This window comes from Anomaloglossus baeobatrachus, chromosome 3 (assembly GCF_048569485.1).
Source record: "Anomaloglossus baeobatrachus isolate aAnoBae1 chromosome 3, aAnoBae1.hap1, whole genome shotgun sequence".
Lineage (NCBI taxonomy): Eukaryota > Metazoa > Chordata > Amphibia > Anura > Aromobatidae > Anomaloglossus > Anomaloglossus baeobatrachus.
Window position 1 is genome coordinate 145,187,342 of NC_134355.1, and position 25,720 is coordinate 145,213,061.

General features: G+C 42.8%; 1 protein-coding gene across 1 annotated transcript in view; it reads right to left on the bottom strand.

Annotated features, from left to right (window-relative positions):
* TTC27 (tetratricopeptide repeat domain 27) overlaps positions 1-25,720 on the bottom strand; it is a 557,582-nt gene that overhangs the window by 424,110 nt on the left and 107,752 nt on the right. Inside the window, exon 6 of the mRNA XM_075338149.1 lies at positions 10,408-10,510. Coding sequence (XP_075194264.1) covers positions 10,408-10,510 — 103 coding nt within the window. The remainder of the gene's footprint in view (positions 1-10,407; positions 10,511-25,720) is intronic.

The window sequence follows — 25,720 nt, forward strand, 5'->3', positions numbered from 1 at the left end:
CATGATAACAAGCTCTTTAGTGTATGGAGGACTTGTGCTTTTCATCACCTAACCTTGTCTCCCCTTCTCTCTCCACCTACACAAACGCTTCAAAACATTCCTCTTATTCCTATCACCTAAACTTCAAAGCTTTACAATGTTTTAGGAAAACCTGAACTCCCTTGTTGGGGAATTTAATCACATTCTGTAATACTGCTTCCTAACGCTGCTATGCCCACATTATTCGTCTATGTATAAATCCCTAATCTTGTAGTTTCTTGTAAAAGTCAACCAGAAATCTAGAAAGTAAAGCAGTAATGCGAGTTTTGATAACAGCTCTTATTTTCAAAGTCTACAGGAAAATGCTATTAAAATAACACAAAACATATGTTCAAATACAAGAAGATAAAGGGTTTGTAGAGGGGATAAAGATTAATACAAAAAAATACAAATAATAATACTAATAATACTTGTCCTCACTGGGCCTCCACAGCTCTGTCCTGATGGTTACCTGGTCCTTGCTGGTCTCTACTCGCCAGTTCTGTCTTGACAATCCAAAAATGCCACCAGCTGAGGCAGGCCAACGTGAATGGCTGAGGGGGCATTTTCGGTTACTTGTTAATTACGGTCAAGATGGCACCAGGAAGTCCTCTTCAGAAGGACAAAACATAACCTTTTCATAGTCTATGGGGTTTGAACATACAGGTTCAACTCTCTCTCCTTTAGTAGGAAGAAAACTGGTTTCGCTAGGTAAATCAGTACTTTTCAAGACTCGGTTCACTGTGGCGTACTCACCATGGAGGCACAACATACCACTGCTGTGGGACCCATGGTGAGAAGAGGGCCTGGCTCACTCTACTACAAGCTTACCGCATAGAGATTTGTACAGCTTCCACCGAGCTCAATGGTGGCTTTTAGCGATGAGCGAGCATGTTCACCACTGCTCATTACTCTATCAGCATGGCGCATCTGAGTTTAAAAATGCTCGAATTTCCCAATGACTTCCATTATACTCGGTACTCGATACGCACCCAAGAAACCCGATGCTCGATTGAGTAACGAGCAGTGGCAAGCACACTCGCTCATCACTAGTAATTATATAAACAACCATGTACTATAGTCCCATGAGTGATGGCTGCAATATGTCAGTTGTATGTATAGGAGAGATGTATCAGTGTATTTATGCCAGTTGCATGATGTAAAAAAAAAAAAATAATGTTTTTCACAGTGAACACCATTATTCATTAAAGTTGAGTAAATTCAGGAAAAGCTTCCATTTAGTACAAAGCCCAAAAGATCTGTCTTTGCGTTTTGAACCTAAATCCTTCCATCTGTCAGCTGAATGATGGTTCAGGTCTACCATGTTCACTCTGCCAAGCGCTCCTGTGTTCTCTGAGAGCTGCTGCCAGATATGTCTGCAAGAGGACAGAAGGACCAGTAGTCCTAATCAGACACGCCAGATCCTTATTTTCCCCTGTTACAAATTTGACTATTGGTGGATTCTGCTGATATCTGGGACCGAGCCTGCAGAGTGCATCTGTGCTGACAAAGCCATCCCTACAAAGATCTATTCCAACAAATAGTAGGCCACATGCGAAGTTTTGCTCTGGAGCCTTAGAATTCTTGTGTAGCCTCATGGATAATCAAAGTTTATTTTACACAGTCAAACAGGACCCTGCTCTGTACATATGAGGAGCTGCCAGTACTCCAAAATAATACCGTCTGTAAATTTGTGCTTATACTTTTGCTCCTAAAGATATTTTGATCAAATCCAAAACCAGAAATAGAAATCCATATTATATCTATAAATGCATATCTACCAAACTGAACATATTTAACCTATATTAGACCTGCATCTTAGTACAAGTGTGTCAAGAAGACAAAAATGATCCAAAAATATATACATCTTTATTAACATGATACAAAAAGCACTTTAATGAGCGTTCCAAAAGGAGGTAAGGAAGTTTTAAAGATGTTAAAAAACCTGTCCTAGAAAATCTTAAAAACAGATTAGGTCCACTAAGTTACCAAAAGGAGTATAAGGGGAATGAGATGTGCAAAGACCCACATGAGGACGAGGTACTATGCTATATATTTTTGTCACGCTAAGCACGGGGAAGTACCAAGCGAACGGTGAAAGTAGTGAAACCCTGTGTCTAGGGAAGGGGGAGATGTTGACCCCTGACTAAAACTACCGTTGGTTGATGGGGTCCCTCACCTCCCTAGATCGGTTCGGCGCATAGGTGCGGAACCTAATACCTGTCCCTAGGTATCCCTTGTGCTGAACTCTAAATAGGGAACATATGGGATGAGCTCTTTGTCAACCCCACTAAACACTAGAGAAGACACAAGGAGGACACATTGGGGGAAAAGCATGAACTACTTATTCACAGATGACTCAGGTAGAAGTTCAGCAAAGTTTCAGCAACGATAACACAGAAGAGTGCAAGCCAACTGCTTGCAGCCAGAGCTTGAATGAACTGAATACTATCACCAGCACAAGTCAAGGGAAGATGGGAGTATTGAAGCACATGGAGAATTCTGATAATCAGCAGCCGGATGGAAGGAGGGCTCCACTGGGTCCTAAAGGAGAAGAGATGAAAACCCAGCAGCAACGCTACCTAACACAATAAATATTAACAGCAGAAACAATAGAAAGTCAGGTAGCACTTTGCACAGCCAAACGCTGTGACCTTCTAATGCCAGAAACCACATGACTGTCTGTCACCCGTGACCGTTTTACCGTTAGTCGTAAGGGTGGTGTGCAGCTGGCTTTATTAATGGATGCTTTGATATTGTGTCACAATTATACTACAAAGGCATTGACTGCACAGCCAAATGTTATACAGATGCTAAACAAAATGTATAAAATGGTTCTTAGGACATAATTTGATTTAACAGTATAAGCCCATCTGTCACTTCACGGCAATATACGTTAAGTGGGCCTCATCATTTTACAGTAATAGATGGCAACCGCCAAAACAGAGGACCTACAAGAGAGTTGCCCAGCAACCCAAGAAAACCCCTGCTGCCACACCGGCACAGCAATACAGCAACAATGGCCACAATAGAGCACCAACACCAAGTGAAAGGACTACAAAAACTCATTTCTCTATATGATCACCAACAAAAAAGATCACAGTAAAAAATCCTATTTTTCTACATCTGAAAAGATTTTTTTTGTGACCAAACTTAAAATTTTCCCTGTAATGAAAAATGTAATGTAATGTAAAAATAAATAAATAAATTATATATATATAATATATATATATATATATATATATATATATATACAGTGCCTACAAGTAGTATTCAACCCCCTGCAGATTTAGCAGGTTTACACATTCGGAATGAACTTGGCATTGTGACATTTGGACTGTAGATCAGCCTGGAAGTGTGAAATGCACTGCAGCAAAAAAGAATGTTATTTCTTTTTTTATTTTTTTTTTAAATTGTGAAAAATTTATTCAGAGGGTCATTTATTATTCAACCCCTCAAACCACCAGAATTCTGTTTGGTTCCCCTAAAGTATTAAGAAGTATTTCAAGCACAAAGAACAATGAGCTTCACATGTTTGGATTAATTATCTCTTTTTCCAGCCTTTTCTGACTAATTAAGATCCTCCCCAAACTTGTGAACAGCACTCATACTTGGTCAACATGGGAAAGACAAAGGAGCATTCCAAGGCCATCAGAGACAAGATCGTGGAGGATCAAAAGGCTGGGAAGGGGTACAAAACCCTTTCCAAGGAGTTGGGCCTACCTGTCTCCACTGTTGGGAGCATCATCCGGAAGTGGAAGGCTTATAGAACTACTGTTAGCCTTCCACGGCCTGGACAGCCTTTGAAAGTTTCCACCCGTGCCGAGGCCAGGCTTGTCCGAAGAGTCAAGGCTAACCCAAGGACAACAAGGAAGGAGCTCCGGGAAGTTCTCATGGCAGTGGGGACATTGGTTTCAGTCAATACCATAAGTAACGTACTCCACCGCAATGGTCTCTGTTCCAGACGAGCCCGTAAGGTACCTTACCTTACCAAAGCGTCATGTCAAGACTCGTCTACAGTTTGCTCATGATCACTTGGAGGACTCTGAGACAGACTGGTTCAAGGTTCTCTGGTCTGATGAGACCAAGATCAAGATCTTTGGTGCCAACCACACACGTGACATTTGGAGACTGGATGGCACTGCATACGACCCCAAGAATACCATCCCTACAGTCAAGCATGGTGGTGGCAGCATCATGCTGTGGGGCTGTTTCTGAGCCAAGGGGCCTGGCCATCTGGTCCGCATCCATGGGAAGATGGATAGCACGGCCTACCTGGAGATTTTGGCCAAGAACCTCCGCTCCTCCATCAAGGATCTAAAGATGGGTCGTCATTTCATCTTCCAACAAGACAACGACCCAAAGCACACAGCCAAGAAAACCAAGGCCTGGTTCAAGAGGGAAAAAATCAAGGTGTTGCAGTGGCCTAGTCAGTCTCCTGACCTTAACCCAATTGAAAACTTGTGGAAGGAGCTCAAGATTAAAGTCCACATGAGACACCCAAAGAACCTAAATAACTTGGAAAAGATCTGCATGGAGGAGTGGGCCAAGATAACTCCAGAGACCTGTGCCGGCCTGATCAGGTCTTATAAAAGACGATTATTAGCTGTAATTGCAAACAAGGGTTATTCCACAAAATATTAAACCTAGGGGTTGAATAATAATTGACCCACACTTTTATGTTGAAAATTTATTAAAATTTAACTGAGCAACATAACTTGTTGGTTTGTAAGATTTATGCATCTGTTAATAAATCCTGCTCTTGTTTGAAGTTTGCAGGCTCTAACTTATTTGCATCTTATCAAACCTGCGAAATCTGCAGGGGGTTGAATACTACTTGTAGGCATTGTATATATATATATATATATATATATATATATATATATATATATATATATTTTTATCTAAATATATAATGTGCTGCGTTTTCTGGCTATTTTGACGCAGATGAGGCTCCAATGCAGAAATGAACTTGATCTGTGCCGACGTCAATCATTATTCAGCTTTTCATACTTTGCCTAGACTGATATAAATGAAGATCACCGCTCACTCGCTTTATCACAATATAATTAGTATTCAGAATACAGCCTTATTTTATCATCATCAAAAAAAGACAGTTCCATCACTCACCACATATCAGACAAGTACAGCAATCCCAGCTTTCAATATAAATAAGACATTTTGAGACACCTCTAGATATGATCTTAAAGTGGCTATGCATAGAGCTACAGGCGTAAATAGACAAGTAAAGAGTTCAGAAAGTTACGTAGTTAGTAGAATATTTTTTGCTGACCTTTTAACAACTTCTATTGAAACACTCTAGTGAGAAAGAGAAAAGCGACGACGGGTGGCTGCACATTTTCTCTGGAGGATCCAGCAGAGCAGGAGCTGAGATTTTTAATGCTTTTTCAGAAAGTACATGGTAGGTTAATTACTGCCAATGGTTAATCAAATGTCCTCCCTCAAAAAAAGACTGGAACTGACACCACACAACTTTTTCCTACCTCTGTCACAGCTCTTAAGGCTATGTGCTCACGGGACAATGTACCCGCGGACTTTGCCGCAGGTTTGTCCGCAGGTTTCACGTAGCTGCTGCCCAAACTCTGCAGCTATCCATTGCTGCGGGATTCAAACATTTTTGTTGCAGTAAACCTGCGGAACAAGTGAGGAAATACCTGCGGACGTCCCGCCCTCTATCTCCATAGTGGAAAGGTGGGACATCCACAGATATTTCCACATGAATAATTGACATGCAGTTACGTGCGGCTGCAGGAAATCCACAGCATTTTTCGCAGCCGCACATACCACAGCATTGATGCAGCACTCCCCATAGGATAACATGGGGAGTGTCTGCACTTGCGTAAACCTGAGGATTTTTCTGGAAAATCCAGATAAATCTGTGGGTTTTCCGCGGCAAATTCCACAGGTACGTTGTCCCATGAGCACATAGCCTAATGGTTGGGGGGCCCCACCAAACAAATAATACCACATGCTAGTGATGTCATTAATGTATTATGTGGTATAAAGATTGAAATATTATTTGCATGAAAACTATGTACTTAATCTACTGTGTATAGGGAATCAGTCAGCATGTTTTGGCTATGTAAGCTGAAGCCATCACTTCTCTGCTGAGCTCCACCCATTACGGTCACACGATCGTGATAACACCACAGGTCCTGCACTACCACTTCTCCTATGCTGATCTCCAGAGCTCGGCACTGGAGAAGTGGTGGTGCAGGTCCAGTGGTGATGTCTCGTCCATGTGACTGTAATAGGCAGAACTCAGCAGAAAAATGATGGTGAAGGACCTGTGTTGATCAGCAGAACAGAAGTGCTGGTGCAGGACTTGTAGTGATGTCACGATCATGTGAAAATAATGGATAGAGCTGAGCAGAGAAGTGATGGTAAAGGACCTGTGAAAATCAGCAGAAGAGAAGTGGTGGTGCAGGATCTGTGGAGATGTCCTGTCCATGTGACCGTTTTGCAGAAGAGTGGTATAAACAACTATAATGCTCGGGGTTCAAAAAAAGAATGTTGCCTGAACTTAAGTGATAGTGACTGAACCCTGCAAAAGCTACGCCCCTATGACTGAAACCTACGGCATGCACTGCATTCACCTAAGCATATAAAGTATTTTTTAAGGATAAATACATGGATTTTTTTTTATTTAACCATGTTATTGATGCACATTACATCATTTAAAACACATTGGGGGCAGTTTAATATAAAAAAAAAAAAACACAACAAGACAGGTTCCCTTTAAAGGCGTATTCACATCTCCAAGATTGTATCCGAATATGCAGTATGTGTAGTAGTAGTAGTAGTAGTAGTAGTAGTAATAGCAAATTCCTTCAATTTAGTTGAGATGAACCTGTGCTGCATTTTATGTACATGACAAGTAGGATGAGTAGTGGGCTACAGGATGGCCAAAAGCAATAGCTCTTGAATCCTGCCAGTGCTACTGCTGCCATATCTTTAGCCTCATCAGATGAGGAATTTCATTTTGAAAAATATTTAAACAATATGGAGCAGCAAAGCGTTGCCACAGGGAAAAAGATTCCACTCCCATAGCAAACAGATTGACCAGATTTCAGCCAAATTTTTCACTTGCTTTCAAAGAAGAAGTAGAAGAGTTCAACCATTCATCAAAACTGACTGTACATGAGCCAATTCCTTTATACCCTAAAATTGTTAGAGATGTTGCCCATGGGGTCACCGCTTTGTCACCAACCCAAGTTAGTGTAGAGAGGTTGTTCTCTAGCCTTAAAATAATTACGTCACATTTGAGGTCATCTATGAAGGAGGATCTGATGGAGGGGATATTATTTCTCAGAGCAAATTCATGAACTGCACAAATGTTATTCCGTATATTTTTGTTGAAAACTGTTGTTTCCCACTTACTGCATAGTGTATTACATAGTTACAATTTATTACAGTTTTTTGTGTTATAAACTTGTATTTCAATAAATATATTTTATATTCTATCTAAATAACTTGATTATTGTATCATAATACTGATTAAAAGCCTGATGTTACCATTTTACTACAGCATATTTATCACAAACATGAGCCATGTATGAGGGAGTTGAACTCGTGGAGTCATAATCTAGGAAATTGATAAGACGGAAGTTTGGCTTACCGACTCCACAGCCCTGTGTGCCCCTGCTATGTACTGTGTAATGGCCGTGTCTGACCGTACAGGGAGATGGTCTGATCATATCACATCTTCTGGCCCGGGGAGGAAGCGAAAGTGTATAAAGACATTACAGCACGGGATCATAACTGATTCTTTTATTGGGTTAAATAATTTCTCTATTTTTTAACAAAATGTTTTACGTGAAAGAAAGAATTGTGATCCCGTGCTATCTATATACTCTTTGCTCCCTCCTGGCCCAGGAAATGTGGCGTGATCAGATCATGTCCCTGTACGGTCATTACACAGTATATAGCAGGGGCACATTTCTAAAATTATCTCAGGGCAGGAACATTTTTTTTAAAAACAAAACAAAACATCCAATTGTGGAAATTATTACTATCACAAGATCTACTGATTAACGACCGCCGATACGCCTTTTAACGGCGGCAGAAAAGGGTACTTATTCCTTTCTGCCGCTTTTGTACGGCGGTCAGAAATAAGTGTAAAGCGCTTCTCAGTGTCGGAAAATCTCCGGGATTTCAGCTACCGGGGGTAGCTGAGACCCTGGAGATCACGATCCGGGTCGGTTTTTCCGGTCCCCAGTCACGTGATCACCGGTATACACCGTATTATACAGCACTGCTATGTAATAGGCAAAATAACAATCTCCTATGATTCTCCAGGAGAATCATGACAGGCACGAGGGTCATGAGCAGACCCTCAGTTGTCATTACAGCACATTGGTGCCCCGCATCGATGGCCCCGTAGAATGACGAGAGAGCCCCCCCCCCCCACTGGAGAGTTTAACAGCGACATTTAACAGGCTAACAGAGGAGGGTGGATCTCCGCTCCACCCATGGCTGTTAGAGGCACATGATGTCAGATTAAAGGGAACCACTCAGGTCCCAAATGCACCATAGGCATTTCTGGATGCATTTCTAGAATCCCTGCCTAACTGTCCCAGCATATACGGCAGTAGCATACATAAACAAATCTTTAGACAAAGTATTTTTAATCATTTATAAGATGCTGATGAGGGCAGTGACTATAGTCGCAGAGGCGTTAGTTCCCTGGCTAGTAGGCCCACTTTACATGTTAGCATGCCCCTGTGGGCATGATAACCTGCCTTACAATGCCCAGCATCATGGCAACACGATACAAAGCCACGCATGCATGCGACTTTGTACCAGCTAGCATTGAGCTTCTTTGACGCTGTGTGTATACGTCCCGACTTCAAAGACGCTCAATGCCCATGGTTGGAAGTCATATGCACTTCTGGTCATGCACGCTTCTCCTCTCTGAAGCCAGGACATATACACCTGGCTTCTGAGTACTGCGCATGACCGGAACGGCGGGCGACTTCTGATAATGGGCAGTGAGCCTTTTTGAAGCTGTGGCGCATACTCTCTGCATCAAGGAAGTTGAAAGCTGACGAGTACAAAGCCGTGTGCATGCACAGCTTTGTAATGTGTTGTCATGACGCTGGCTGTTGTAAAGCATGTTATCATGCCCACAAGGTCATGACAACAAGCTAAGTGGGCCGACTAGCTAAGGAACTAACGCACTTTTGACTAATTACAGCCCTCATTAGCATCTCATAAACGGTCTTAGAAATACTTATTCTAAAGATATTTTTATGTATACTAGTAAATGCTGGGATTCTAGATATACACCCAGAACTGCTCGTGGTTCTGGGTGCACTGGGGACCTGACAAGTTTCCTTTAAATCAGATGTAATGTATGGGGTAACGTACAGGCTAGGTGTGCAAGCCTGCATCAAAGGCAGAGACACGTTATCTGATGTACATGTACGCCATATTTTGTGAAGGGGTTAAATGTAGTTATTTTATTTTTCAATTATTATTTATTGCTATATCACAATATCTCTCTCACAATCTACAAAGTGAATTGTGACGCCACCTATCAAGAATGGTGGATCCTATGTTACAAGCTGTGTATAGGGAGGGGACTTGTCACTGAAATTTTCACACGGTGTTTGGCTCTAAACTCGAAAAGTGTCATGGCGGCATCTGATGCTGTTCACATGGCAGAATGACACTCCACACTATGCCTTTTCTAGTGTTTCTAAGTTGCACAGAAAGGTTCCGGCGTCGACCAGCTGTGTGCTCATTAGTGATTGGACTTACAGGAGTTAATCTCTGCTAGCCTGCTGGTTACGTCTTGGATCACACTGATTGTGGATGACCTATCATAGTTTTTTCACGTTTTTTTAAGATGTTGGAGCCTGTCTTCCCATGCTGACTATAGCTTTTCCTAAACCAGTCCGTGTGCTGTTGTGCAGTTGCTAGTGATTTATTGCATGCTGCTTGGTGTGCTGTGGAAATCCTCTTTTAATCTGGTTAGTTCCTCCCTTTCCCTTATTTCCTCCTTATCATGTATTGTGTTCTAACTCCATGTGTGCTAGCTATGCAATAGTGTATTTGGTTTCCCTGTTTGTCCATATCTGTGGACTCAACCACTGCTGTCCCAGGCCTCCCCTGAGTTCGGAGAGAGGAGGTATAAGATCAGGGCTTGCCAGGAGCAGGGCAATGCAGGTGGCCCAGACATCTTCACAACTACAGGTATCTGTGTAACATATGTGTGTAACATAACAACCTGATTTAACCAATACGTCATTTTCTGATAATATCTTCCTTTTAAACACTTGAAACAAGAGTTTTTGTAAAACATAACACAACGCTTATCATCTGACATGACATGGATACAAAGCATAAAATAATAAAAGCACCTACCTCCTTCTATACAGTTTTGTACGACAGAGAATAATTCCAGGGAACGCTCTCCCAAAAGCTGTTGGTGAATGTTCACACATCTTAGGGTCCACCAAGGTAATACCTGAATGGGGAGATTGATGAATTGTAAAGTAATATCTAAACTGTGTAAAATGTAAGAAATTAAAAAGAACAGATAAAAAAAAATAAAACAAGTAAATAGTAGCTCTACAAAATAAGCATTGTCAAGATAGACCCACCTCTTCAGACAAGCCTACAACCTACAACAACCCTCAGACCTGTACACCATTACACGACCAGCTCTACTGTCACCTGCTGTATCCTCAACCATCTCCTGTAGACTGTGAGCCCTCGCGGGCAGGGTCCTCTCTCCTCCTGTACCAGTCTGTTTTAGTAATGTTCATGATTTTTGTACTTGTGTTTTTGTATACCCTTTTCACTTGTAAAGCGCCATGGAATAAGTCGCGCAATCTAATATATAAAGCTGAATGTGTGTGTGTAGGTGTGTGTGTATGTCCGGGATTGGCATCTGCACCGTCGCAGCTACAGCCACAAGATTTTGCACACTCACACTTCTGGACCCCGAGAGCGTCATAGGCTATGTTTTGAGGGGAAATTTTAACCCCGTGCTTTACAGTTATTCACCAAAAAACCTGCCTCCATTAAAGCGAATGGAGCTGGGAGCCACAGTGCAGCCAGAACTTCAGAAGAATACGCAGCCACACCCTTATATGGAATGTTGGCATGTCACAATGCAGCCAGGGAAAGAGACAGACAGGGAAAGAGGCAGACACAGACAGGGTAAGAAACAGACATAGATAGGGTAAGAGACAGACACAAAGAGACAGACAGACAAAGAGAAAGACTGACAGGGAAAGACACAGACAGGGAAAGAGAGGGAAAGAGAGAAACAGGTTAAGAGACAGACAGGTAAAGAGACAGACAAAGAGACAGAGACAGACACAGGGAAACAGACAGACAGGGAAAGAAAGGGAAAGAGAGACAGGGTAACAGACAGGGAATGAGACAGACACAGGGAAAGAGATAGAGGGAAAGAGACAGAAAGGGAAAGAGAGGGAAAGAGACAGAGAGGGAAAGAGACAGAAAGGGAAAGAGACAGACAGGGAAAGTGACAGCGATAGATAGACAGACAGGAAAAGAGATTGAGACAGACGGAGAAAGAGACAGACAGAGAGAGAGAGACAGACAGACAAAGATAGAGAGAGAGACAGAGAGATATATACAGAGGGGGAGACAGACAGAGAATGGGAGAGAAACAGAGTGACAGTTACTATCCCGGGCGTTAATACATTCTATTTATACATTTTATCCCTGGAATGTGAATACATTCTATTTTGTTAACAACAGTTATTAACCCGGGCGAAGCCGGGTAGTACAGCTAGTAATAATATAAATTGTACTTGCCGTTGGCAAAAGTTTTAAAAAGACGTTTTAAGTCAACGACATTAAAGATGCACTCCCACAAAACTTTCTAGTGCCTAAACCAATATAAATAGTGTAATTGCGGTAAAATAGTCAGCTATCACCACTGCAAATAAGAGTAAAATTTATGGTACTGCGAGCTCCAGTTTATTATGAATTTGATGAGTGAAAGTTTTCATGCCCCATGCAAAAACTCAAACTTGGAAGCAGCTTTTTTTACTGCTAAGAGCGCAGGTTTTTGCTGCAGAAAAAAGAAATGCAACAAAAACACGTGTGAACATAGCCTTACACAGGTTTAGACAAAAAGTTTCATAGGAGTGTATCCACATTCTAAAATCTACTCCTCTTGCGGAAGTGGAGTCATCCTCTGGCCTTCACCTTCTCCATTGGTAGAAGCCTTTAGATTTAGACATGGTTCCACATATTATACGGTCTAATGCCCATGGCAGAACTTTGTATTGATCCAATATGGCGGCATATAAAGTTCTTAGAATCCTATAATTTAGAGTTGCAGGTAATCCAAGTTCTGTTTTAGAAAAAAATAGCCCCATGGAGAGCTATTGGTGATAAAATTGGTTCAGAGCTCATACAGAGCTGTGATTCGGCAATGCACACAAGCTCTTACACTGTCTCCTAAAGACAAGATTGTATACGGAAAGGAAGGAAAAATGGTATCGGACTTCAGTCACTATAAAAATAATACAAGCAAAACACATAGGGTTATTTAACAAATAAAAGATAATCATGTCAAATAAATGGAATATAAATTGAGCTTCAATGTGAAAATAATAGGCAAACAATGTATTAGCCTACAATAAAGTAAAACCCATTACATTTTAGTCTTTTTTTCGATTTGAATAATTCAAACAGCATATCACAATTTCAAGAAATCCGTCCGGCATTGTACAAAGACCAACACTGCCAAAATGCAATTTACACTTTAAACAGCAGAGAATCTTTTATATTCTTTGGAATATTCGTTTTCTTTTATTATTTTTTTTAGACTTGCCTGGGGCCACACAGTCATGAGCAGAAAATTAAACTAGTATAAAATGCTCAAAATGAGCAGACAATCATTTGTATTCTCCTGGAGTATTCCAAGGGCAGGAGACACAGGGATTTTGGTTTGAAGAGAAAATCACAAAATTACAAGTTGACATACTTTACTTAAAGCAGGTCAACACACATGAGAGCTTTGTCACAACACACGGATATTACAAGGTGCGGTGTTACTACTCATGGGGGGATGGAAGTGACGGGAAAGTGATATGTTGGACTATCAAGATCACTCGAATCCTAATATGCTTTACTATAAAGATATACAATCTTACATACCATATTTTTGGACTGTAAGACAGACTTTTTAGCAAGAAAGATATATTGCTAGAAAGTGTGTGAGTCTTTTAGTACAAAGATAGCTTCCCATGATTGTGGAGAACGCCGACACAGTGGCACAGTTCTCTCTCCTACTGCCGACACTGATCATCCTGATTGGTGCAGGACAACATAGAAAACTACCAGAACCTGCATAGATGCTGCAAAACCCGGGAAGCTAATGAGCCTGGAAGTTACTGTAAAGATAAGGTAGTGTATACATAGTGTGTATGTGTGTGTTTGTGTGCGATGATGCAGCTGAGCTGCACTGAGTTGTGTGTGGGTTCTGATTATGTAGCTAAGCTGTGTGTTGCACTTGGAATAGGTGTGTTTTGATTTAGCTAAACTGTGTGTTGATGTTGCTGAGCTGTGTGTATTGATGTAGATAAGCTGTGTGTATTGATGATCCGTGAATGTACAAGGGTAGCAGAGCTGTGTGTGTAGGGGATCTGTATGTGTGTAGAAAAGCTGTGTGTGCCGCAGAGAATGTCCATAAAGTCACCATCATCAAATAGCACTAAAAATGATGCCTTTGGCTATTAGAAGCAGTCGAAAAATACAATAGTCTCACAGTTCTGCAGATAAATAGCAATTTAAGGAATCTGTCAGCAGGTTTTTGCGATGTACTCTGACAGCAGCATGATGTAGGGACAGAGACACTGACTGAGGTGATGTGTTACTTAGTTTATCACAGTTTTCTCTACTGTAAATCTGGCAGAGATTAGTATGTTGAGTCCTATATAACCCACCCACACCATTGATTGTCAGCTTGATTGTCAGCTTTCTGAGTACAATGTATATTGATAGAAAGCTGCTAATCAGTGGTGGGGGTGTGGATGAACCAGGAGAAACAAGGAAACTTATCCTGTAAGCACAATAATAGTTAAATCACTGGAATCTGGGTCACTGCTCCTACATTATGCTGCTTGCAGATTACATAGCAAGAACCTGCTGACAGATTTCTTTCAACAATGTGAACCCGGAAAGCACTTTTTAAACTAATTGTTTAAGAGAAATAAAATATTTACTTTCTTCTTTTTTTGTTTTCTTGACATCATTCCAAGCAATTTAAAAAATCTAAGCGTGACTGATTTTATTAATGGCTTATTCACATGTCCGTTTTTGTGTACGAGTGTCATCTGTAGTGTTACGGAGAACAATGGACCTGTCAGAGTTTATAAAGCAATTCTCATGTCTGATTTTTTACAAACTGTACAGTCCACCACAAAATCATGGCGACATGTCCAATTTTAATCCAGGAGTCGGATCAAAATCGTTAATGCAACTGTATGGAACAGTGAAAAAACTCAGACCGCACTCGGAAGGCATCCAACTGTGTCATAATGGAGAAGGTGGATAAACTTTTTTTTTTATTATTTTTATTTCTCCACGTACAACTCTCGACAACTCTAAGACCACGGTCTCACAGTTTGATCAGAATAAATGGTCTGCTTTTCTTGGATATGTAAGAGAGCCCCAACTCGAAAGGGTGAGTGGGTCTTCCTCAATATATACTCTGGATTGATGGCATTTCAGTAAAGTCTTGTGCAAGATCTCAGCATGACATGTATTTAAAGGGGTTGTCCACAGCCTGGACAAACCCTTTTCAATTCATATGTTTCCTCTGCGGTCAATCAGTAGCTGCATCTCTTTCCTTGTCTTCGGACAAATTGCTTATACAGTATCTGGAATATTTGAGGTCTGCTGCGCTCTCACCTCCACCAGATGTATGCGATTTGAACAGGAAGTGAGCGGCAGCCGCAGCACTGACTTCCCCTGGATGTGCGATTCGTCAGAAGGTGGGGAGAGATGTAACAACTTCACGTGATCACCTTGAGAGTGAGTGCCGACACTGGAGGAATGGCTCCAGAGGTAACGGTTATTATTTTAATGGGGGCAAACACTCCAGTGTGTAGTGGAAAACCCATTTACTAGCCTACTAGTGTAGAAATGGGTATCATGTCAATAAAATGATATTTGGACAGGGATTGAACATTGTTCTGCGACTTAAGTATTGAGTTGGTAACTAGGCAAGAATATTACGGTAATCTATTATCTGATCCCATTACTTTCTCTTTGCTTTAAGCCTGCTTTACACGCTGCAATGTATCTTACAATGTGTCGGCGGTGTCACGTCGTAAGTGACGCACATCCGGCATTGTAAGGTACATTGCAGTGTGTGACAGGTACGTGTGATTGCGATTGAACGGTAAAACGTTCATCGCATACACATCGTACCTTTCTCTAGAATTGCAAATCAGATTGTTCATCGTACCTGGGGTAGCACATATTGCAGTGTGTGACACCCCGGGAACGATGAACAGATCTTACCAGCGTCCTGCGGCTCCTGGCCCACAATGCGGAAAGGAAGGAAGGAGGTGGGCGGGATGTTTACGCCCCGCTCAGCTCCGCCCCTCCGCTTCTATTGGCCAGCTGCCGCGTGACGTCGATGTGACGCCGAATGTCCCTCCCACTCCAGGAAGTGGACGTTCGCCGCCCACATCGAGGTCGTATGGAAGGTAAGTACGTGTGACAGTGGGTTAATCGTTTATGCGGCACGTTCAAAAAATAGAACGTGCCACACATACAATGGGGGCGTTGCAAATCACATACGATATCGTATGCGAAAATGCAACGTGTAAAGCAGGCTTTAGCCTCATAGTATTGTTAAAACTTCTAAAAGCATTTTTTACTTTTTTTAAGCAGTGACAAAGCGAATACTTGAAAGGACAAAAATCCAGCTTCACGGTGTGTGGATAATATGCAAAGCGTAAAATATGGATATCAATGTCAATAGAAGGATTAAAGGGAACCTGTCAGGTGCAATATGCACCCTGAACCACGAGCAGTCCTGGCTGCATATTGCTAATCCCTGCCTAACTGACCCTGTATACACTAGCATAGATAAAGAGATCTTTTGAGGTGAGCGCGACCATCATCTGACGCTGCACATTCATTAGCATATTAGCACACCCACAGGGGCATACTAACATGCTAAGTGGGGCCGACTAGCCAAGGGAACTAACACCCTTGCGACTAGTCGCTGGCTTCATTAGCATATAATAAAGGATCTTTAGAAATACTTTTTCTACTGATCTCTTTATCTACCGTATGCTAGTGTACACTACAGTTCAAAAGTTTAAGGTCACTTAGATATTTCCTTATTTTTGAAAGAAAATCACATTTTTTTTCCAATGACGCTAACATTAAATTAATCCCTTCACCCCCGGCCACTAAAACACCCTAATGACCGGGCCATTTTTTGCAATTCTGACCAGTGTCACTTTGACAGGTTATAACTCTGGAACGCTTCAACGGATCCTGGCGATTCTGAGATTGTTTTTTCGTGACATATTGTACTACATGTCAGTGGTAAATTTAGGCCGATACTTTTTGCGTTTATTTGTGAAAATGTAGGAAATTGTGCGAAAATTTGGAAAAGTTCGCAATTTTCAAACTTTGAAAATTTATGCCCATAAATCTGAGAGATATGTCACACAAAATAGTTACTAAATAACATTTCCCACTTGTCAACTTTACATCAGCGCAATTTTCGAAAGAAATTTTTTTTTCGTTAGGAAGTTAGAAGGGGTCAAAGTTCATCAGCAATTTCTAATTTTTCCAACAAAATTTACAAAATATTTTTTTTAGGGACCACATCACATTTGAAGTGACTTTGAGAGGCCGAGGTGACAGAAAATACCCAAAAGTGACCCCATTCTAAAAACTGCACCCCTCACACTGCTCAAAACCACATCCAAGAAGTTTATTAACCCTTTAGGTGCGTCACAGGAACCAAAGCAATGTGGAAGGAAAAAATGAAAATTTTACTTTTTAACACAAAAATGTTACTTTAGCCATAAAATTTTCATTTTTACAAGGGAGAAAAGAGAAAGTGCACCCTACAATTTATTGTGCATGTTCTCCTGAGTACGCTGATACCCCATATGTGGTAAAAATCAATTGTTTGGGCGCACGGCAGAGGTCGGAAGGGAAGGAGCGCCATTTGAATTTTTGAACACAAAATTAGCTGCACTCATTAGCGGACGCCATGTCGGGTTTGAAGACTCCCTGAGGTGCCTAAACAATGGAGCTCCCCCACAAGTGACCCCATTTTGGAAACTAGAGCCCTCAAATATTTTTTCTAGATGTTTGATGAGCACTTTGAACACCTGGGGGCTTCACAGAAATTTATAACGTTGAGCCGTGAAAAGAAAAAAAATTTTTTTTACCACAAAACTGTTGCTTCAACTAGGTAGCTTTTTTTTTCACAAGGGTATCGGGAAAAAATGCAACATAAAATGTATTGTCCATTTTCTCCTGAGTACGCAGATACCTGATATGTGGTGGAAATCAAATGTTTGGACACACGGCAGTGCTCGGAAGGCAAGGAGCGCCATTTGAATTTTTGAACGCAAAATTAGCTGCACTAATAAGCGGACGCCATGTCGGGTTTGAAGACCCCCTGAGGTGCCTAAACAATGGAGCTCCCCCACAAGTGACCCCATTTTGGAAACTAGAGCCCTCAAATATTTTTTCTAGATGTTTGTTGAGCACTTTGAACACCTGGGGGCTTCACAGAAGTTTATAACGTTGAGCCGTGAAAAGAAAAATTATTTTTTTTACCACAAAACGGTTGCTTCAACTAGGTAGCTTTTTTTTTCACAAGGGTAACAGGAAAAAATGCACCATAAAACGTATTGTGCAATTTCTCCTGAGTACACAGACACCTCATATGTGGTGGAAAGTAATTGTTTGGGCGCACGGCGGGGCTCAGAAGAGAAGGAGCGCCATTTGACTTTTCAAACGCACAGACGCAGTGCACTGATCGGCCGCTGCAGGACGCACGGTCGGATGCGATAAAAAAAAGCGTCGGGGATACGTAAAAAAAAAAGTCACGCCAAAAATTGACCATGGATGCAGATACGTTATGTGCATCCCTGATCAGCGCTTGGCGGGACGCACGGACGGATGCGATACAAAAAGCGTCGCAAATACGGAAAAAAGTCACGTCAAAAATTGAGCAGGGATGCCGATCCGTTATCTGCATCCCTGATCAGCGCTCGGCGGGACACACGGACGGATGTGATACAAAAAGCGTCGTGAATACGGAAAAAAGTCACGCCAAAAACTGACCACGGATGCAGATCCGTTATCTGCATCCCTGATCAGCGCTCGACGGGACGCACGGACGGATGCGATACAAAAAGCGTCGTGAATACGGAAAAAAGTCACGCCAAAAATTGACCATGGATGCCGATCCGTTATGTGCATCCCTGATCAGCGCTTGGCGGGACGCACGGACGGATGCGATACAAAAAGCGTCGGGGATACGGAAAAAAAAGTCACGCCAAAAATTGAGCAGGGATGCCGATCCGTTATCTGCATCCCTGATCAGCGCTTGGCAGGACGCACGGACGAATGAGGTGTAAAAATGGACAGGGGATACGGGAAAAAAAAAAAAAAAGTTATACTCACAGTACCCAGAGGACTAGCAGGAGGATCACTGACCAGAAGAGCTGCAGAGGAACAGATGGCAGAGAGATGGACAGCTTTACAGGAGCAGCAGGCAGATCAGCAGAATGCCCAGGAAGGACCCAGCGATGGACGCAGATGTGATCAGGCCGGTGAAGACAGGTAAGAGGACGTCGGGGGAGAGGGGGGTTGAGAGCAGAGGGGGGCGAGAGCAGAGGGGGGGGAGCAGAGGGGGAGGGGGGAGAGCAGAGGGGGAGACCGGAGAGGGAGCTGCAGAAGCAGAATAGAGATAATGGGGAAGGCAGTCAGATCGCGGGGGGAGCAGATCGGGATGTCGGGGGGGGGGGTTGGGGGGAGCAGATCGGGATGTCGGGGGGGGGCAGATCGCAGGGGGGGCACGGCAGGGGCTATCACGGCAGCGCGCAGGGGCACCACGGGAGCGCGCACGGGCTGCAAAGTGAGCACAGTACTCACGTGCAGCAGCAGCGGTGACCTCAGCTACGGCGGCGGCGGCAGCAGCAGCGGTGGCGTGGTACCACAAGTACCAGCCACTGCATGCTGCAGACATGTTGGGGGAGGGCTCGCAGGCCAGCACAGGCCTGGGGAGGGCGGCCACCGGAAGATCAGACCGCCCCACTGCACACTGATTGGAGCAATTGCGCGTCATAGCACGATCGCTCCAATCAGTGCTGCAGGGGCTGGGGGCGGCATGTTTGAGGTCCACCTATGATATGCTGCAGCAGCTGCGGCATCTCATAGCTGGATCTCACAGGATCGCACTAATTCGGGCATTATTTTTGCCGAAATTAGTGCGATCGATGTGGTTGGCGGTTCAGATTTGAACAGCCAATCACATCGATCGTCGATAGGGGGTGGCGATGCCGCCCCCCCTGGGGTCAAGCAAAGGTCCCCTGCTGTAAGAAACAGCAGGGGACATCATTTGAAAGCCGTTGCTATGGCCACGGCAATCAAATGAAGTTTAGGCCGTAAAATTACGTCCCTGGTCGTTAAGTCACGTTAAAATAGGACGTAATTTTACGGCCCGCGGTCGTGAAGGGGTTAAACAGAAATACACTCTATACATTGTTAATGTGGCAAATGACTATTCTAAAAGCTCACCAAAGGACATAATCAAATTAAGTCCACAGAAAAAAAAAACCCTCACCAGAAATAAAGCCCCCAGCCAAAAACATGGTCAAATAATGGCAAAAGCACGTGCAAGATGTATACGGCCCCCCATGATAAAGGTTGGAATTGCACAAGTGCAGAATACCTGTAAAACAACCACCCACAGCCTAACATTTCAGGAGGGGGCGGTTGCTAGCATAAAACTGCATTAAGACTGCATACTAATAAGACCTTTTAGGTGCTGGGCAGCCCGCCTGATCTAATAGAAGGGCGTGATCAATAGGCTTTGCCTGGACACTGTACATTGCAGGTATCTGTGTGACTGACGCCCTATATTAGATCCTATTAGTGTGCAGTCTTAATGCCGGCAACCGTCCCCTCCTGACATGTTAGGCTGTGGGTGGTTGTATTATAGGCACTCTGCACCTGTGAAATTCCAAACTTTATCATGGGGGGCCGCATGCATCTTCCATGTGCTTTTACCATTATTTGACTGTGTTTTTGGCGGGTGGCTTTATTTTTTTTCTGTGAACTGTAAATGACTATTCTAGCTGCAAACATCTGGTTTTTAATGCAATATCTACATAGGTGTATACAGACCCATTTCCAACAACCACCACTCCAGTGTTCTAATGGTACATTGTGTTTGCTAACTGAGTTAGAAGGCTAATGGATGTTTAGAAATCCCTTGAAAACCCTTGTGCAAGTATGTTAGCACAGCTGAAAACAGTTTTGCTGATTAGAGAAGCTATAAAACTGACCTTCCTTTGAGCTAGTTGAGAATCTGGAAAATTACATTTGTTGGTTCCATTAAACTCTCAAAATGGCCAGAAAAAGATAACTTTCATGTGAAACTCGACAGTCTATTCTTGTTCTTAGAAATGAAGGATATTCCATGTGAGAAATTGCCAAGAAACTGAAGATTTCCTACAACGGTGTGTACTACTCCCTTCAGAGGAGATCACAATTAGGCTCGAACCAGAGTAGAAAGAGAAGTGGGAGGCCCCGCTGCACAACTGAGCAAGAAGACAATTACATTAGAGTCTCTAGTTTGAGAAATTCGACGCCTCACAGGTCCTCAACTGGCAGCGTCATTAAATAGTACCAGCGAAAAACGCCAGTGTCAACGTCTACAGCGAAGAGGCGACTCCGGGATGCTGGCCTTCAGGGCAAAGTGGCAATGAAAAAGCCATATCGGAGACTGGCTAATAAAAAGAAAATATTAATATGGGCAAAAAGAACACAGACATTGGACAGAGGAAGATTAGAAAAAAAGTGTTATGGACAGACAAATCGAAGTTTGAGGTGTTTGGATCACACAGAAGAACATTTGTGAGACGCAGAACAACTGAAAAGATGCTGGAAGAGTGCCTGTCGCCATCTGTCAAGCATGGTGGAGGTAATGTGATGGTCTGGGGTTGCTTTGGTGCTGGTAAAGTGGGAGATTTATACAAGGTAAGAGGGATTTTGAATAAGGAAGGCTATCACTCCATTTTGCAACACCATGCCATGGCCTGTGGACAGCGCTTGATTGGAGCTAGTTTCATCCTGCAACAGGACAATGAACCAAAGCACACCTCCAAATTATGCATGAACTATTTAGGGAAGAAGCAGGCAGCTGCTATTCTATCTGTGATGGAGTGGCCAACCCAGTCGCTAGATCTCAAGGGAGCAGCTTGACCGTATGGTATGCAAAAAGTGCCCTGCAATCCAATCCAACTTGTGGGAGGGGCTTCTGGAAGCATGGGGTGAAATATCTCCAGATTACCTCTGCAAATTAACAGCTAGAATGCCAAAGGTCTGCAAAGCTGGAATTGCTGCAAAGGAGCATTCTGTGACAAAAGCAAAGTTTGAAGGAGAAAATTATTATTTCAAGTAAAAATCATTACGTCTCACCTAGACAATGTCTGGACTATATTTTCTATTCATTATGCAACTCATTTGATAAATAAAAGTATGATTTTACATGGAAAAGACAAAATTGTCTGGGTGACCCTAAACTTTTTAACTGTAGTGTATACAGGGACAGTTAGGCAGGGATTAGCAATATGCACCCAGAAATACTCGTGGTTCTTGGTGCATATTGGACCTGACAGCTTCACTTTAAGAAAAAAAAAGCGTTTTGAATGATTTATTCTTAATCATGATTTATCATTGCATAGTTCTTTTTTAATCTTTCTATTGACATTGGTGTCTATAATTTACATTTGGATGAACTTTCAATACATTTTTATTTCATCCACACACCATGAAACTGGATTTTCATCCATTCAAGACTTTCTTCATATTTACCATTGGTTCCGTTGCTCCGGAGTGCAGGTTTGAGGGTGAGCTTGGCCTTTTTCTTTTTTTTACAAAGTGCATACGTCTACTGGTTTATAGGTTTGCTAAGCTAATTAATGTGTTTCCAACAAAGAAAATCACAAGTAGCTGATTTTTAAATATAGAATTTGCCAGGCCCATATGGGACTTTACACCTTAAATTAAGATCATTTCTCGTCAGTTTGAGGCTAATGGCTGTTCTGTGAATAGATGAATGCAAATGGAAAAATGTCATCTCCAAGAACCGGAAATGTTTGACGCTCTGCTCTGCTTGATTGCATCCTTGTTAAATGGGGTGTACTAAATTCTTCCTGTGTAACTCGTATGACTACACCCATTAAAACATTACTTATAATGCCACAGTGATCCAAGATCAAAAAATGTCACAGTTTGACTACTTAGGGGATGCCCGAGTGACATCAATTGCTGAAAAATGCATTTACTCTTGTAGGACAGATGTACACATAGAAACCATTTTTGCTAAGATACAAAATAACTTTTTGTTTCTAAAAATAATGACTAAAACTCATAAGGAACGTCAGCCCCAAAACACATTTTAAACTACCCACAAAGCCATCCTGGGGCGTTAGTCCACATAAAGATCACATCTTTAATTTATTGTTCTTTCCCTGCATTCTGCTGAAAATCCTCTATAAAGGAAACCTGCCACCAGGTGAAAAGTGAAGCACTGCTGCTCATATTTTATTACCGCTGCTCATCTGAATACTCCTCTGTTTTCTTTTTTAGACCGAGGCCACACGGGGGACTACTGCGATCCTCGCATGACACTCGGGTCACGCTGGCAGCACAGCAGGAGCTGAGTGTCATGTGAGCGTCACTGCGACTGAGGTCTGATCGTGCGATCGGACCACAGCTGTGGGGGTCGGGCCAGCTTTGAGGAGGGCCGGGCCGGTGCTGCGGAGGGGGAGGCCGACTTTGAAGAGGGGTGAGTCGGAGCTGTGGAGGAGAGGGAGGGATTTATCTCCCTCTCTCCTCCGTTGCCGGCTATTGCCATTCTCACCCTGCACTCGCGGTACACCGGTGTACTGCGAGTGCAGTGCGATTTTTCTCTCGCCCCATAGACTTGAATGGGTGTGAGAGAAACAAGGATCGCATTACACCCGCAGCATGCTGCAATTGTTTTCTTGCTCCGATTAGGGCTGAGAAAATAATCGCTCATGGGTGCTGGCACACAGGCTAATATTGGTCCGAGTGGAATGCGATGTTTTATCGCATTCCACTCGCTCCGATTTTCATGCCATGTGTTTTAGGCCTTAAAATCAGATCTAGGCTATATGCGCACACTGCAATTGCAACCAAAACTGCACCTTGTCAGAGAGAGCCTGGAAATGTAAAAAAACGCTTGTAATGTAGGTGCGTTTTTGTTATTGTGTTTTTAAAGGAGAAACAAAATTTGATAGGATAATGGATAGATAGCGAGAATAGATAGAAAAAAAATAGAAAGAATAGCAAGATAGATAATAAGAACATATAGATTATAATAAGAAAAAACAGATAGAATACACAGAATACACAGAAAGAAATAACAGAATAGCTTGATAGAGCGATAGCCAGCTTGGCTAGCTGCTTTTTTAATTGTTGGGGGGTAAACAAAAATGACGAAGGATCCCCCCTTTCTCATATCCAGGAACAGCAGCAGCTGCAGGCTGCAACCCTCAGCTGTCTGCTGTACCTTGGCTGGTTATGAAAAATAGAAGGGATCTCACACTAGGGTGGGAAAGGCCATCGTTATTTGGCCCTTTCCAGCCTAACGATAGCAGCCCTTAGCCGCGCCAGAAGTGGTGCATCCAATTCTGGTGCTGGTCCCTGCTCTTCCCGATTGCCCTAGTGCGGTGGCAATAGGGGTAATAAGGGGTTAATGGCACCGCATAGCTGCTACTAAGCTCTAGGTTAGTGATGTTAGGCGTCTATAAGATACCCCACATCACTAATCTGTAAATGAAAGTAAATAACTACAAACAGCCAAAAAATCCTTTATTTGAAATAAAATAAAATTCCACCTTTCACCACTTCATTAACCCCCAAACACCCCACCAGGTCCGAAGTAATCCACACGACGTCCCACGACCCTTCCAGCACTGCTACATCCCTGTCATGTCGCAGCCAGCGGCCATACAGCATGACTTCCAGCTTTGAGTGTAGACACAACCGCAGCAATCAGAATGAACTAGGGTGAACCCCTGACGTCATAGCTACTGATCCCACAGTAAGGTATGTGTCGCAGCGACGTCACGGGTTCACTGCTGTGAGGTTCAGGCCCCTACTGAAGTGAGCCACACGATCGGCGGTGCAGTCACTCACGTGAGTCCTCCAACTGCAGCTCACTTCACTCCTGGCCTGATTTGCGCTCACAGGTTGAGGTCTCCAGCTGTGACCGCAAATCACCTGAGTGATGGCACCGCTGATCATGCAGCTCACTTCAGTTACTCGGGTGATTTGCTATCACTGGTGTAGGACTCCAGCTGTGACAGCGGCTAACCTAAGTGACGGCACAGCTGATAGAGCGACTCACTTCATTGGTGCTGTATAATGTCGACATGCCCACCCGTGGCTGTGATTGGTCGCAGTCAGACAGCTGTCACTCAGCATGGGGGTGCGTCTGACTGCACAAATATGCCAAAATAACTACAGCATTGGTTTTGTCATTCTGGAACTAAGTTGGTGAGCTGTGTTTTTGTTGACAAAACCGCAGGTAAAATGCATGCAAAATGCATGCAAAACACACCAATTTGATAGCATGCGTTTTTCCTTGCGTTTTTGATGCCCTCATTGATTTCAATGGGTGATAAATGTTGACAAAAACGCAAGAAAAAATGAACATGCTTCTTTTTTGTCACAAACGTTTGTAAAAAAAAACAAACAAAAAACGCTGACAAATAAACTGCAATGTGCACATAGCAAATCTGACTTCTCTCAGACTTTGCTGGGAAGTCAGAAAGTTCTGACAACAAAACTACACCAAAAAAACGCTACAAAAATGTGACAAAAAACGCAGTGTGCGCATGTAGCCTTACGGTACCAAAGATGTGGCTTTTTTATTTAGTGAGTCAGAGATGGAAAATGTTGTGGTCCCTACAAGGGGCCGTAGCTCATCTGTTAATTATGCAAAACAGCTGGCGGATACGCTTACATAGAATTATGTTAGCTCCTCCCCCTTGTAAATACTATAAAAGTGTACAAGCCCTAAATACAGGAGCCCATATCTCTGGAAACATGAGTTAAAAGTTTAAAGCACCACTACAGCATTTTGTTTTTTTCATTTCACCACTGGAGTGGTGCTTCTGATCTAAATCAGCTGACCCTAGTCTCCTATTCACCCTCCAGCATCTTCATCTGTTATCCGCGCCTCTACAGTTGGTCTTCTCTAGTTTGTGACCTGCTGTCAGCTCTAGTGTTTCATGGAGCGAGTCGGAGGTCATAATTGAATACAAGTCTATAAGAGGGCTTGTTCCGGTTCTCAAGGAGTTGCATTAAGAGTAAGACAAAGCGATGGAGTGGTGCTTTTAAACACATTTTTGGGTTGACAAAACAGAACATATATTTTTGCTTT